The 16149-nt window shown below is 35.4% G+C and overlaps 1 protein-coding gene across 1 annotated transcript; it reads right to left on the bottom strand.

Annotated features, from left to right (window-relative positions):
* Positions 1-4205: 4205 nt before the first annotated feature.
* LOC121413842 (bifunctional peptidase and arginyl-hydroxylase JMJD5-like) lies at positions 4206-15086 on the bottom strand. The gene is made up of 7 exons (XM_041606812.1): positions 14988-15086; positions 13024-13154; positions 12027-12158; positions 9537-9615; positions 7238-7460; positions 6217-6328; positions 4206-5270 (listed from the first exon to the last, which is right to left on the bottom strand). Exons 1-7 carry the CDS (start codon positions 15064-15066, stop codon positions 4992-4994), a joined length of 1035 nt encoding a protein of 344 aa, XP_041462746.1. The 5' UTR covers positions 15067-15086; the 3' UTR covers positions 4206-4991.
* Positions 15087-16149: the final 1063 nt, after the last annotated feature.

Consider the following 16149-nt stretch of genomic DNA (forward strand, 5'->3'; position numbering starts at 1 on the left):
TATGTTTAAGGTACATGTATGGTACATCAGGGCTCGACATAAGCAGTGGCCCGGGCAACCAAAAATATGAGTAGGGCCACCAAAATTCTGTAAATGCCAAGACTTGGTTGCCCTGTTGGTCTACCAAAGATTTGATAAATTGTAATGTTTTCTATTGTCTTAGGGCCACTAAAATTGCTTTGCAGGCTACCAAAAATATGAAATTGATGAGTTTGGTGGACCGATCGGACCACCAAGTAAAAAAGTTAGTGTGGATCCTTGGGTACATATTACATATTGTCCGTTGGAAAAACCCTAATGGTTATTGGGACCAGCAACACCTTTCTGTATATTTCAATAATAATTTCATGGATATTTGTTAGATCATACTCAGATGACTCATGGTATTGCATAGGTTAAGCGCACTGTGTGCTTGTTCCATTGTAAGGACAAGTCCACCCCAGTAAATGATTGGTTTTAATAAAAAGTGAAAAAAACAGCAAGCATAACACTGAAAATTTCATCAAAATTGGGTTTAAAATATAAAGAAAGTTATTAATTTTTTAAGTTTCGCTTAATTTAACAAAACAGTGATATGCCCATACTGGTCTGTATGCCAAGGAGGGGACTGATGACGTCATCCACTCTCTATTTCTTTTGTATTTCATGGTATGAAATATGACATATTCAATATTTTAATTTTCTCCTCATTGCCATGTGAAACAAAGTTTAATTCCTCTTTGAACATTGGGTGTTACCATTGTTTTTCCTTTTCATGGTTCACTCAATTTGATCCGTATTGTCCAATCAGTAAAAATTTAAATATTGTATAATTCAAACAATGAAAAACAAGAGAAATTGTGAGTGAGGAACATCACCGACTCTCATTTTCACATCACTGAGTTGTGCATATAACCGTTTTGTGGAAAATAAACAAAATTTCAAAATATCATAACTTTCTTATTTTACATCCGATTTTGACGAAAGTCTCAGCGTCATACTTGTTCGATTTTTCTATTTAAATCAGCATTTTCTGGGGTTGACTTTATCTTTAAGCATAACTGACTCACACTCGATTCTCAACTGTGAGAAAAATCACTCCCTAGATATGATCCAGTTCCACAGCAATTCTGTCAAAAAATGGCTATTTGAAATTTATTATATGGTGTCCTGGATAAAGATAATTATCAGTTACCATGTCTTTTGTTTGAGAGTTTATGATTGAAATGAAATGAGATTGAATTGAATACTTGAGGCATTTTGGTGGATAGGATGTAAATTTAAAAAAAAAGGGAAGCTGACCAAGAGATAACTTAGGGTAATAGAGTTTGGATAAAAGATATCTGGATAAGCATGTTTATATCAATTAAGAGCACCTTTATACAAAGCTTAGCAGTCAATCACAGAGCAAATTTAGTTTCATTTCTTGGAATTAAAAAAAAATAAGATCAGACATTAGACTGCTTGAGTCTTGAAATAAGTTAATCTGAATTTGCATTTCTTTTGTCTTGATTTCATTTTATTTTTTCGTTGTGGGATATCTGAAATTACCCTTCCTGAATACTTTTCTTTCTTTTTTTTTTCTTCTTCTATGTATATTGATATCATCATCACCTAAATATTTCATTAATAATTGTATGATTTGTCATAAATTTTGACATCTTGTATTGCGAAACAGAAAGAGCTTTCAAACTGTTCATCTCTCACTGTATTGACAATAAATCCTATCAGAGAAGTCAATTTAATGTGTAGGCATGTGGCGACTGACAATTTTCCTTGCTCTTTTTATAGGCTAAGAATCCCAGGTTAGTGACTGTAACTGGTAATACTCTGGTAATGACGACTTTCGTTGTGTACAGCTTTCATAAAATGGTCACCTACTGACTTTTTTTGTTGTTTTTATGTCACTTTGCAGTTATCGATATGGTTTATCCTACATCTATAAGAGTAGGATATGAAGTGAAGTGTACATTATCATTCACATAGCCACTCCTAGAAAAAAAATAATCAGTGATTTTTCTCCCTTATTTTTTTTTGTCTTCAAACCACATGAAATTTATTGTACTTGTACTAAGACTAGTTCGTAATGTGTATTTCACTTTTCTTCGATCAAGAGTTATCATTTTTTGTGAACCTTCGGTCAGTTGGATTTAATGTCATTCCATTCATTTTATTTCTGTAATAAATGCATCATATTTTCTTCTCTACATTGAACAGCTTTCTGTAACTGGTCTCTGTTTACCTGCTTCCTGCTAGAAAGTCTTTAGTACTACACTAATTACCAATAAATAAGTTAACTGAGTGTTAACCTTCAGTCACCATCATTGATAGGTCAAGTCCAGCCCTCCCAACTAAAAGTTAAGTTTAATTAATAGAAAAAAAATAATTATAACACTGAAATTTACAAATCTTTTGAAAATTGGGGGTGTTTCACAAAGATTTAAGTATGAATTGAGAGTCGGACTTAAATGCTGATTTGTACATGTGAAACACGCAATCTTATTGATCATTACTCAGAGGTGCGCGTCCGCTTAGTATGATCTGGCAATGCGGTGATGTCTTCTATTAAGCATGCTGCTAGGCATTTACCGTAAGTGCGACTCTTTAAGTCATACTTATATCTTTGTGAAACACCCTCCAGATGTGAAATAAGAAAGTTATAACTTTACACATCCAATTTTCATCCTATTTTGATGAAATTTTCAGTACTCTATACTGAGTGGGAAACCTTTTGAATGACTGATTAAAACTGTCAATTCTGCATTAGTGAACAAACAAAGTAAAAACAGTCCTGAAATAAAAATATGTTGATAAGACCGTCTTAAATCATTTTCCATTATGTTTTCACCTGTATAAATGAATTTAGCCAATTCATTAGTTCCAGTTGATTCAACTTCTACAAAGCAAACTATAATAAATATTCACAGAGATAAAAGCGAGAAGACTGAGAAAGAGGAAAAAGAGTGGGGAAAGGATCAAGAGGCATTTGGGATGACTGCTTAAATGGAAGACTGATACAAGCTTCTAAGAGTCAAGTATATGACGAGGAAAAAAGATCAGTAGATATCTCAAATTTATTTCAGATGCAATAATTTTACGAAAATAATAATAAATATATCAACTCATCACAATTGAATCATACAGCCTTAAAATCTGGGCTCCATTAAAAAATTGCTCTGATAGCAAGTCTGGCTGGAATGCCAACTTCATAACAGTGAAAATTATGCTTTATGATTGGCTCTTCCAATGAAAGGTGATATTCCAAGAGGGGTTGCTATCATAGCAGCTTTAAATAAAATGAGGCCCAGACCTACTGATCTAAAGATTGCTGATTAGTTTTTATCGTCTCACCTGCATAGCAGAGTGAGACTATAGGCGCCAACATCAAATCTTAACCTGAGGTTAAGTTTTTTAAATGACATCATAACTTAGAAAGTATATGGACCTAGTTCATGAAACTTGGCCATAAGGTTAATCAAGTATTACTGAACATCCTATTAGAGTTTCATGTCACATGACCAAGGTCAAAGGTCATTTAGGGTCAATGAACTTAGGCCATGTTGGGGGAATCAACATCAAAATCTTAACCTGAGGTTAAGTTTTTGAAATGTCATCATAACTTAGAAAGTATATGGACCTAGTTCATGAAACTTGGCCATAAGGTTAATCAAGTATCACTGAACATCCTGTGCAAGTTTCAGGTCACATGATCAAGGTCAAAGGTCATTTAGGGTCAATGAACTTTGGCCGAATTGGGGTATTTGTTGAATTACCATCATAACTTTGAAAGTGTGTTGGTCTAGTTCATAAAACTTGGACATAAGAGTAATCAAGTATCACTGAACATCCTGTGCGCATTTTAGGTCACATGACCAGGGTCAAAGGTCAATGAACTTTGGCCATAATTGGGGTATCTGTTGAACTACTATCATAACTTTGCAAGTTTATTGATCTGACTTTTGAAACTTGGACCTAAGAGTAATCAAGTATCACTGAATATCTTGTGCAAGTTTCAGGTCACATGATCAAGGTCAAAGGTCATGTGAGATCAATGAACTTTGGCTGCATTGGGGGTATTTGTTGAATTACCATCCTATCTCTGTAAGTGTATTGGTCTAATTCATAAAACATGGAAATAAGAATAACCAAGTATCACTGAACATCTTGTGCGAGTTATAGTAGTTTTCAAAGTCAGGTGAGACGGCCAGAGGCATTCCACTCTTGTTTGCATACAAACGCTTAAATGACCATTTTACAGATTTTGAATTTTTGGATTTTGTTCACACTCCACTTGAGACTGACCGCTACCAGAACTGACATTTCTGCTAAAGATGAGTTGTTCTGCAGTTTTTTTGACAATATTCTTCAAAACTGTGAGTTCTTGAAAATACAAATTATGTCTCTTTCATTGGCTAATGCATTGAGTATCAAGATAACAATTTGCCACAGCTCAAGAGTGCTTCACCATCAGCCAATGACAATTCTGCAATCTTCAAGGTTGGGGCTGTGTACTTGGCAATCATGGTACTCAGTGTCCAAGTTGACAGACTAGTTAATAACCACCAGCAGATGACATCTGTACATATATTGCATCTCATCTGAATTCATCAAGGCCCTGTCTTACAAAGAGTTGCAATTGATCTGATCAATCGCAACTATGGGCGGCCAACAACGTCAACATCTATTTTGCATGTTTGTTCAAAATATTTTCTAGCTATGATGTATTCATCGTTTCCTTGAAAATTCACTGTGTTTCTCTTTGGTTACAAAAGACATTGTGAAAATTTCCTGTAGAAAAAATTATGACATGGTGGATTTCCATAGAATTACGATTAATTGGATCAATCGTAACTCGTAAGGCGGGCCCTGATTTCCGCCAAAGTGGACCCCTGACTTTCATCACTGGCAGGTGTTTACTAGTCCTAGGTGAGCCTTCAGGGGGTAGAGTCCATAGAGAGAGTTCTAGGACCAGACAGTACTAATATTGCCTCTCTTAATTCGTCAATAATCTTTCATTTCCGCCAGAGTAGACCCCTGATTTTCATCACCGGCGGGTGCTTACTAGTCCTTACTGAACCTACAGGGATAGAGTCCAAATTAAGGTGTTCCAGGACCAGTTTCACTAGTCTATCTTGCTGGTCCTGTGATGGTTTCTCATGCCATGTCTTGAGAAAGAAGCTCCTAAGGCTATCAGGGAGGTTCTCCAAGACTCGCTGGAAGGACTCAAACGGTCTGTTCTGCTCCACGATGTTGAGGAACCAGTGGGAGAAGGCCTGCCATCTCATGGGCTCCTGAAATCAGAAAATAAGAGGAAAAAGTCACAGAAACATTCAACACATTTCAATCTGTTTCTTCCCATTTTTATTCCATCAGCTGAAGTTGAGATGTGATCTTTATCATAGATTTAAATTCTTGTTAATAAGCACCATCATGAAAAGCTTATTGGTTGTCAAAAATGTGATTAGGTTCTTAGGAAATTCATCACAATTTTGTTGAAAAGATTGGGAAAAGCTGGGGAATCTCATAAGCACAAGAGCACTAACGGGTCATAGGTCACGCATAAACGGCTATGTGATACTCTGAAATGCTTGATATATTTTGTGATATCAATACAAAGAGCTGACAAAATGGAGATGCAAGAAAAAAATAAGGGTTAGGAATGACATCCTTAATGACCCTTTTCCTGTGTGACCTAGGTTATTTTGAGGGAAGTACAATTATGCAATGGCAGTGTTTTTCTCTCATTGCATCTCAAGGAAATAATGTTTGCCTGATACACACTGATTCAAATTCCAGTTGCTAAGAAATCATGCTGGGAGCGGGCCTTTGCTCATGCAGGACCTAGCCTGTGGAATTCTCTCCCACACAGTTTGAAAACCCAGACTTCAGTGACCACCTTCAAGGGCAACCTGAAAACATACCTTTACAAAAGTGTTTTTTGATAGACATTGACTTATTGTTCAGACTATTTACATGTATACGTAAATAGATTTTGTTCTGCTCTGAAGCGCCTTGAGCATCTAATCAAGATGGAAAGTTCGCTATATAAATCTTATGTATTATTATTATTATTATAGCTCAATCGCTAAAAATATCATGATAGGCGATATACCATCGACCCAATACTGTTTATTCACTAGAGTTAAACATTAACAATAACAATTTAATTTTCATATCTTGCAGTCCTAGCTTTCACATTCCCATGGATAGGGAAAAAATGAAATTGTATTATCTCACCATAATCTTTGTTAGGTAGATATTATCTCCAGCATCACCATAGAAGAAATTGATAGAGATAGTCATTTCTAGAGAAGTCACTTGATGCCACCAGAAAGCAGGAATAAATAACCTGAGAAAAAGGAAAATAGTTTGCATTACTTGACAAAATATGTACAAAAATACATAATTTTCCCAATATTTTTTTTCATAGGCGATTTTCTGACCTTTGACAGCTTGATAACTTTGGAAATGTAATTGGAATATAATGAATGTTGATTGCAGCAAGACCTATCATTTCATATATAGATAAAAATGTGCAATTGCAAAAATATATGATCATTATAAAGCTTTAGATTTCATTATTTCACAAAGTTCAGTCAACAGAAATGTAGCAGATCTTATCTATGAAGATATAATCACAATTAACCTTGGTTTTACAGATTTTCTCATGAAATCAGTGATTCTTGCAACTGCTTTTATTTTTGTACCATCATGCCAAAACATCTATTCTCACAAAGCCATTGTCAATGGTTTGTAAATGTCTGCTTCCATATAATATGCTATTTGTCATATCGTACCATGTCTGTAAAGTGCTTAGAGACGTCGTTCCGATGTATTAAGCGCTATATAAATGCGGAATATTATTATTATTTTACATGAATATATTCATGTAAAATATTCAACTGGGCGTTGTGGCGTGCGCCTGTAATCCAAGCTGTGGGAAAGTTACAAATTGATGCAGAGGTTCGAGGTTCGAACCCTGGTGACGTCTTTCGGATGGTGACGTGAAAGGTCGGTCCCAGACGTAAATAATCATATCTGATTGATACACGTCTGACAAAACTAAAATACACACATTGGTGATGATTCATAATGGTGCTGCTCATACTTCAAAAATTTACTTATCATGGCAATTGAAGTCGTGCATAACTTACAAACAGCTTCATAAAACCCCACCTGATATGGTAAAATTTGAAATGTACAAAATATTTGAAATCACACATATTAAACAATTATTGGAAATGAGGAGACTACTTACATTTCTCCAGCATTCAGAGTACACTGGTGACACTGCACCCCTTTAAACTTGGGAAAAGCTTTTAGGTCCGGTGTATCGCAGTTGACCTGTGCCTGAATAGTACGACCTCTTGACCCCAGCGGGTTAGGGTACAAAGGTTGAATGTCACACCCATATAGCTTGACCCTCTTAGAACCATTCAAGATGACAAGAAGACCATCATCTGGATCAAAGTGACAAAATTCTGTAATGAATAAAAAGGCAAAATCAAACAGTAATGAAATTTCAGTAAATTAACAAGAGTGCATTTGCCTGTAATGTACCAAAGCTGCAGACTGACACCTAGTTTGCAGGCAGAGACTCTGTAACTTTTATCATCAAGTGTGTCTTGACTAAAGACTAGCACATCAAAAAATTTCTGTTTTAATTTGGGCCTGAAATCCCCAAGTCATTGTAAATGGAGTGAAGGTTTGCACAGCAGAGTAATGGGTACCAGCTGATGGAGCAGCATATTCTATGGAATGTGAAGAAAGTTAAAGAGAATTTACTGTTGTGGGAATGGCGAAAATACTGATTAGTTCTGAAGTTCTTTTTATTTTCATTTTGGACAAAGATTTTAGTAATAAGGATCCAATGTAAATGAGTGCTCTTCCACTGTAAAAACATTCGAACATGACAAACATCCACTTAAAATGTCTGAAACATTTGTGTGTTTTTTCATACATACATTTCTATGTGCAGGAGCAGAGTTGCCAACCTGAACACAAACATTTCAGTATTTTAAATGCTGAAAATCAGTATTTTGGTGAGGAAATCAGTATTTTCAAACAAATACCATTGCACAACACGTAAGACTGAAACTTCAGAAATCAGCATTTTTTGCACGAAACCATCAGTATTCTTCTCATTTTGAAAGGACAAGTCCACCCCAACAAAAACTTGATTTGAATAAAAAGAGAAAAAATCAACAAGCTTAACACTAAAAATTTCATCAAAATCGGATGTAAAATAAGAAAGTTATGACATTTCAAAATTTCGCTTCATTTCACAAAAACAGTTATATGAACGAGCCAGCTACATCCAAATGCGAGAGTTGATGATGTCATTCACTCACTATTTCTTTTGTTTTTTATTGTTTGAAATATGAAATATTTTGATTTTCTCGTCTTTGTCATGTGAAATGAAGTTTCATTCCTACCTGAACACGTGGAATTCAATTATTTTAACATTTTGTGCTTCAGGCAAGGAGGTCCCAATCGTCAAATTCGTAAAAATTGAAATATTGTATAATTCAAACAATAAAAAACAAAAGAAATAGTGAGTGAGTGACATCATCAACTCTCTCATTTGGATCTAACTGGCTCGTTCATATAACTATTTTGTTAAAAATAAGCGAAACTTTGAAATGTCATAACTTTCTTATTTTACATCCGATTTTGATGAAATCTTCAGCATTGTGCTTGTCTGATTTTTCTCTATCGATTCAAATCAACATTTTTCTGAGGTGGACTTGACCTTGAAGTACTAAATACTGAAAATTAGTACTGGTTGGCAGCTCTGCAGGAGCCTGGTGCAGAATTTTTCAGATCAAGCATTTGATCAAATTCACTGGGTGATAGCCACAGGTGTCTTAAAATCATTCAATCTTCCCAAGCAAGCCTTCAACATTCAATTAGTCACATTGTTTCAAATGGAATGCAAAATTAGAGTGGAGATATAAATGTATATCATAAGAATGATAAACAGGTATGGAGATGTTGTACATTTGATGCAGTATTTGGTACCCTGGGGTACCAAATAATAATCCGCCAATTTGTTGACTTATTTATTTTATTTTTTGCGCTGTACCCTGGGTTACCAAAAAATGTGTACAAGTATATTTTAATGTCTTGTACAGATTTTTTCTTTCTTTTTAGTGATCTTATGTAACAATTAATGCATGCAAATGATAACTTTATTCTAATTTTATAACTTTATTCTAATTTTCATGTTCTGTTCTAATCTTCACTGTTCAATAATGATACCTGTAGTTGTCATTATTGATCTTATGTAAGTTAGCTGTCGAAAAGTATACTTAAATTCTTAAGTATAACATAATTTGTTTACTATTATTGGCATTAGATTGTATCAAAGAAAGGAAATAGGCGTTGTGATCATTGTCCCCATTCATTGTCATGATTGTCGCACCGATCGTACAACCGTGATCACCATGACAACAATGTAACCGTACACTATTACAACACGAGGTGGCGCTGCACGTCGTACCCCGGTGTACTACGGTACCCCGGTGTACGGCGTGGTGCATCATTTCTATAATTACCATAATGTCCTTTCATGGCAATCCAGAGATATGGACCACCATGTAACTTTTCAACGTATCCGGGTATGTCGATATCAGCCTGTGGAGATATCATTCAATTCAATTCATACAAGTATACAACAACAAAGGAGTAAAAGAATTTAAATCACAGAATAAGCAATGAAATCATTAATAGAGAAAACAAAACTTATTAGTATGAAACCATTAATACAGTATGATTCTATTTGCTTATACTAGGCTCCAAGTCAGTTTGTTTAAATCAACTTAGATTTGAATTTTCAAGAAGACCAGGGGGTGTTTCATAAAAAAAAAAGTTAATCTGACAAATTGTCTGGGCTCCGTCTTATAAAGAGGTACGATTGATCCGATCAATCGTAACTGTGGAAATCCATCAGTGCCATAATTTTTTTCTATAAAAAACTTGCAAAATGTCCTCTGTATGCAAAGAGAAGTGCAGTGAATTTTCAAGAAAGCAATGAATGCATGAATACACATCATAGCTAGAAAATATTTTTAATAAAAATGCATAATAGGTGTTGACATTGATGGCCGTCCATAGTTACGATTGATCGGATCAAGCATAACTCTTCGACAGACGAGGCCCAGATCTGACAACTCTCCTTGTTTTTATTGGGTGAGAAGCTGAGTTCCTATGGCAACTGTCAGAAAAAAACAAGACTTGTCGGATTAAATGTCTAACAAGTCCTTTCATGAAATGCTCCCCAGAGCTCATTTCCAGTGTAGTAACTGTTCATAAAAATGGTGTAAATTATCATTCCTATTAAAGGTTTGCTCTTGTTGTTACTAGGCCTGGGACTTTCGGGTTTTTTTCTTTTCGGGTACCCGTGGTAATTTTCGGGCGGGTACCCGGGTACCCGAAAATCATGTCGCTCGAAATATGACTGGTGGAAAAACCCCATAGGTGACGTCATCAAGCCAATGCGATGCAAGCCAATTTATGAATGAAAATATAGTAAGCATGCGCATTGCAAGCCTCCCGTGCGCCACGCAGTATTCTATCGAAACAAGTCTGCAATACTCTGTCACCTCGTACCAAAATCGACCTAGAATTCCACTTTTCTATATTTTATATGAATTATAAAAGGTATTCTCAGAGGATCTGTTTTCTCACCGATACCGCACAGGTAAGCAAATTTTTATTACTTTTTGCTTTTCCGTCAAAATCTTACGAAGTATAGCGTCGATATTAGTCGTGTTCGTGAAGATGTAGAATCTATCGCTACGTTAACAAAGCCAATTGATTTCCGGGTTTCGGAGCGTCAAATGCGCCAGCCAATCACGATCGTGTTACCATTTTCGGTTTATGATGAACTGAAAATGGTATCAAGAACGTGATTGGCTGGCGCCTCGTATGCTCCGAAACCCGGAAATCAATTGACTTTGTTCACGTAGCGATAGATTTTACAAACTCACAAACACGATGCAACATCGACGCTACTTCGTAAGATTTTGACGGAAAAGCAAGAAGTAATAAAATTTTACCTTGCGTGGTATCGGTGAGAAAACAGATCCTCTGAGAATACCTTTCATAATTCATATGAAATAAAGGAAAGTGGAATTCTAGGTCGATTTTGGTACGAGGTGACAGAGTATTGCAGACTTGTTTTGACAGAATACTGCGTGGGGCTAAGGCTTGCAATGCGCATGCTTACTATATTTTCATTCATAATTGGCTTGCGTCGCAGTGGCTGGATGACGTCACTGCGCTGCAAAAGAAACATGGCGACGATTGAACGATCTCAGTCACATCATCATCACTTGAAAAACTAGTATATTTATGGATATTTCGAGGGTAATTGGTGAGATTCAAAATGAGACTTGTGTACTTTTGTGATGAGTTTACAATAATGTCTTACACTACGCAATACAAATCAAATGTACGTTATACTGGTGAGCAATTTTCGGGTATCGGGTATTGATTTTTCTACCCGGGTACCCGACGCTTACGGGCGGGACCCGGGTACCCGGGTTTTAGTCCCAGCCCTAGTTGTTACTATCTTGTTTTACCTAGTCTTTCATGAGCCAACATATCAAGTTAAGCTGTATCCTGTCACCTTTGTTGAGGTAAAAAAAAAAGCTAGGATTTCCAACAATCAAAGCAGGTTGCTACATGTATTTACTAAGAATTTTATTAATGGAATTTCAATTTAGTCTGATATATTAATAAGGATCTTAATCAACATTGGTAACTAATTACACAACCTTTCCTTGTAGTCCCTCAATTTGCTCTGGAAATATTTTGTCCAACCCTTTAATACCTTTATTACTAATGAACATGAAAATATTCTTGAATGTAATCCCTGCCCAAATCACAAGGAATGTCATTTTCAATGTGATTAATTTCCCTATAAACTTTGAAATGGAGTAAATAGCGAATGAATCAAGTATCCTCCAACGATACCACCTTTACATTAGCAAAAACACCAAAAGGCAAAGAAACTACTATATCAGAATATATTCATAGTATACCTCTAACTCAGGAAATGTGCTGCGAATATTCTGCACCGCCAGGTAAGAACTCCTTGCTCTGCTGTTTTCAGCTCTGATGTCATCGATATAGTCCCTCAAGGGACTTTCCCTTATGCTGTATGATTTACCAACCTGTGATAGAAAAAATATGTAAGAAAAGAGAAGTAGTGAGTACTACTATAAATAACTGCAATTTCTGTTATCTGCATTGAATTAACTTAAACCAACTCCAGATTGACTAGTGTCTCTTACATAAAGACTTGTTATAATAACAAAAAAACAATTTCTATAACAAATTTACTATCAGCCAACCAGATTAAATAATTTCAATAGTTTTTAACTGTTGTTGTTAAAACAAGTTTTATGAAACAGACCCCTGAGCTGTAATATTGTTTTCCAATGGCAAGTCATTGATCAAATTGGAGTCGGTTTCTTTGGTATGCCTGAGGCATTGTTTTGTAAGGTGGACCCCTTTTAGATTTGGAGGATCTGACAATGGGGACATCTTCAAGCATCAATCACAATATCTGAGATATCTTCCAAAAATGTGCCTAGACAGGTTACACTTCCAAAGCAAAAAAAGTATTTAGAATTTTACAAATCACTAGCAATAGACCTATGGCAGGTAATAATATATAAATATAAATAATCATAATTTATTTAATTCTATATGTTGAAAATGAATAGGAATGAAATGAATAAACTGAAATAAATCAACCCGTAGTTAGCACAAAAAGTACAAAAATGAATCCTAGTTAATTTACCACCCAGATATACGACCCTCTGGGCAGGCCAGCAAGCCATCATATATCTTATTTCAATTTTCATAGAGTAGTGATCAGAATGAGCGATGCTATTGGCTTGATAGGATCGCAAACTTTATTTCAATTAGGCCTGCATACATCAGTCTGTTGCCCAAATAGCATTGCTTTGGGCATGCAAAGTAGAATTTCAATTGTTGACAAATAAGTTTGCCAATCTGTCCCTCAACGCATACCTTATATGATTCCTTGTCAGTTTGTTGCCTAATAAATGCCTTATTATGTCCCGCCTTTCTTGAAAGCTCATCTAGAGTCCATTGTGATGCAGGCCATTTGTCTGCTACATCTGTTATAACAACTGGAACACCTAACATTGGATACAAGGGTATAGTGCTTTAGTGGTGCTTATCCAATTCCTTGCAGGTTCTTTTGCAACCAGGTATGTCTGTCTCATTTGACTATAATTGTTATTGTTTCTTACTTTTTGTTTGTGTGTTAATGTTGTAAAGAAAAGTGACATATTTCTTTAAACTGTAATGCTAAATCTTGTATTAGGATGGGGGGTCGGGTGTCCGCACACTTTATATTTTTGAAGCCTTCTTTTTTTGTCTTTGGATCACACTAAAAATATGAATTCAGTAGTTGCAATCATCATCTATTTTGTTCTCTATAATATTTTCTAACATATTGTACCAAAAATTGATGAAACTTTGCTGGTATTTTTTTCAAAATGACTTTCTAAAATTGATCGTCCGGACACACAACCTGTCCGGACACACAACAACTGGGTATACTTGTTCTGTAAAATTCTTTACTCTTTGAAAGTACTACACTTAATTCTTTTGGACAGAAATTGATTTGACAACATTGGAATGTGAATTGTTTGAAAATAAGACAGAGAATGTGGGCAAAGTGAACATCCATGGCTCCAAGCACTGGGTCGACATCCTAGTGCTGGTGGTAGTGGGAGAAGAATTTCTAATTTTGTGTTTCTGAAAATACCAGCATTTTCATTGGCAAGCAATAATTTTGATCACAAACTGACAGAGCAAAGGTGAAAGATGCATACACACTCTCACCTCACTCTCTCATAAAACGATTTGTTTTAGAGACATGAAATGAAGTAGAATAACTCTAGTTTTAGTTGCTCAGTTGTGAGTTGACTAATCATTTTTATGGGGAAAAATTTTGTACATTTTCAATGAAATTGGTATATTCACAAAATAGCTTAAATTGCCCAAAAATTCCAGATTCCATGTTATGGGTATATATGCTGAGAAACTAACTGAATTTAAAGTTTAGGTTAAATAGCAAAGCCAAAGAAACTTTGCCTGGAAATTCATTTCATGACATGAAGAAATCAAAAGACAAAACTACATGTAGGCTAGACCAAAAGCTTCGGTCTCTGTTATGTTGGTTGTTCAGCTGAACTCCGTTGGCTTCAGTCACCAAATACAGAGACCGAAGTTCTAGCGCGATCTGTACAGGGGACTCAATGGCCATATGTTTATGTACTTAAGATCGGACAAAACGGGGAAGTGAATTTGCGTGACAGCCGAGGTAAGTCACTGTTTTTGTTCCTTTTAACTTGATTTTTCTCAGTTTTTTGGCAATTAATGCCAAGAGGGAATATTAATTTGCATTTTGGTCGCAATAATTGTCAATTTTTTTATTCATTAAAGACAAAAATTGAAGAGCCCCGACGGGGGATTTTGCATTGCAAGTCCCCTAATGGTGGCTGCACGATAGCGAGCCGTCTGTGTACGAGGAGAATTAAAAAAAAAAATGTTAAAAAATTCCTCGAACCAGACGGCTGCCAGCTGTCTACATGTAGGCCTACATGATGTATACAAAAAAAAGTGCAAGCAACTGTTGGATTGGGAAGAAATCAAATAGAGATCAGTTGTGAGATGTAGATTGCAATAATAAACCTGAAAGTAAACTATACTAAAGGTAATAAAGTAATATAATTAATAAGAAAGGTGTCCTCAGTTCATTGGTACTAGGAGTGCCTCAGTTCAGCACAGACTAGTAGTATCAAAGTTCAAGACGTTAGACCCAACAAGATTACGTATAAGTGGGTCTGTACAAAAATATGCACACTGACTCAACACGAATATATCACACGGACTGTATCGAAGAATGAAAGTAGTAGTATACTGACTCATTTAGAATTTAAGATACATCGAAAATAACGAACCTTTTCGCAGGTAGTTTGTTCTAAAGTCCTGGTCAGATGGAGCTGATATTCGTGGAATATCAAAAGTTTCTGCATTCATGATTCAGCCGTTGCGTTCCTAGGCTATCTACTTTTGTTAACCTGTGTTTTTGGTGTTGAACTTGACCTTACTGACCCCGTTACTGACCTAGCCTAGCCTTGGCAAGTTGGGCTAGGCCTAGGTATCTATCTGCTCCTGAAGATAGATCCGTCGATGATAATTTTGATCTTGACCAAATCGTAATCGAGATAACCAGTTTTGTTGCATGGCCCCAATTTTGTGACCCCATCTCATAGAATGGTACCCTATATACCCCAGCCCAGCCCTTTACCAAAATATCTATGTCAACCCCCCAAAAAAAAATAATAATAATAATAATGATAATAATAATAATAATAATAATGATAACAGTAATAACAATAATCATAATCAAAAGAAAAAAATTAAGATATCATTGAGTGATCGAGTTACAGTGTAATGAATAAATTGAACATTAAATTAGCCAATTAAACGCATATTCCTCCCCCCCCCCCCTCAAAATAGGAGGAAAAAATATAGGCCTAGTTACAAAAAAGATGAAGAAAAATGAATGAACGATCATAGATTTATAAACTAATTTGTATTTATTAAACATAATCAAATGATTAATGAATAAAATAAATAGGGGCCTATCGAGCAAAAATAAGAGAAAATAATAAAAAGTACAAAGAAAGGAGAAAAAAGAAACAAGATCAATAAAAGGAGTGAGAAAATAAGGGAAAGGGAACTATTAGTATATTGGGATTTCCATACTGCCTATTTAAAATGTAAATACGTACGGAGCTTGCAACTGCAAGGGGAAGTTCACCCCTGACAAAACGTTTATTGTAAAAATAGCAGGAAAAATACTATTATTAAAGTTGCCGAAGGTTTGAAAAAAAATCTATCAAATAATTTTTAAAAATTTATCATAATCTTAATATTGATTATCAGGCTGATGTCTATGCGAGCAGCTATCCTACGTATCGTATAGCAAAACAAAAATCAATGAAATGTCTTTTTCAGAAAATTTAAAATGGTCTTGCACCTTCAGTATATCAATAAACAAAAATATTTCACACCCGTTCCTAAAAAAATTAAGTCATCACGAACCCATCGAACAAT

This window comes from Lytechinus variegatus, chromosome 4, assembly GCF_018143015.1.
Source record: "Lytechinus variegatus isolate NC3 chromosome 4, Lvar_3.0, whole genome shotgun sequence".
NCBI lineage: Eukaryota > Metazoa > Echinodermata > Echinoidea > Temnopleuroida > Toxopneustidae > Lytechinus > Lytechinus variegatus.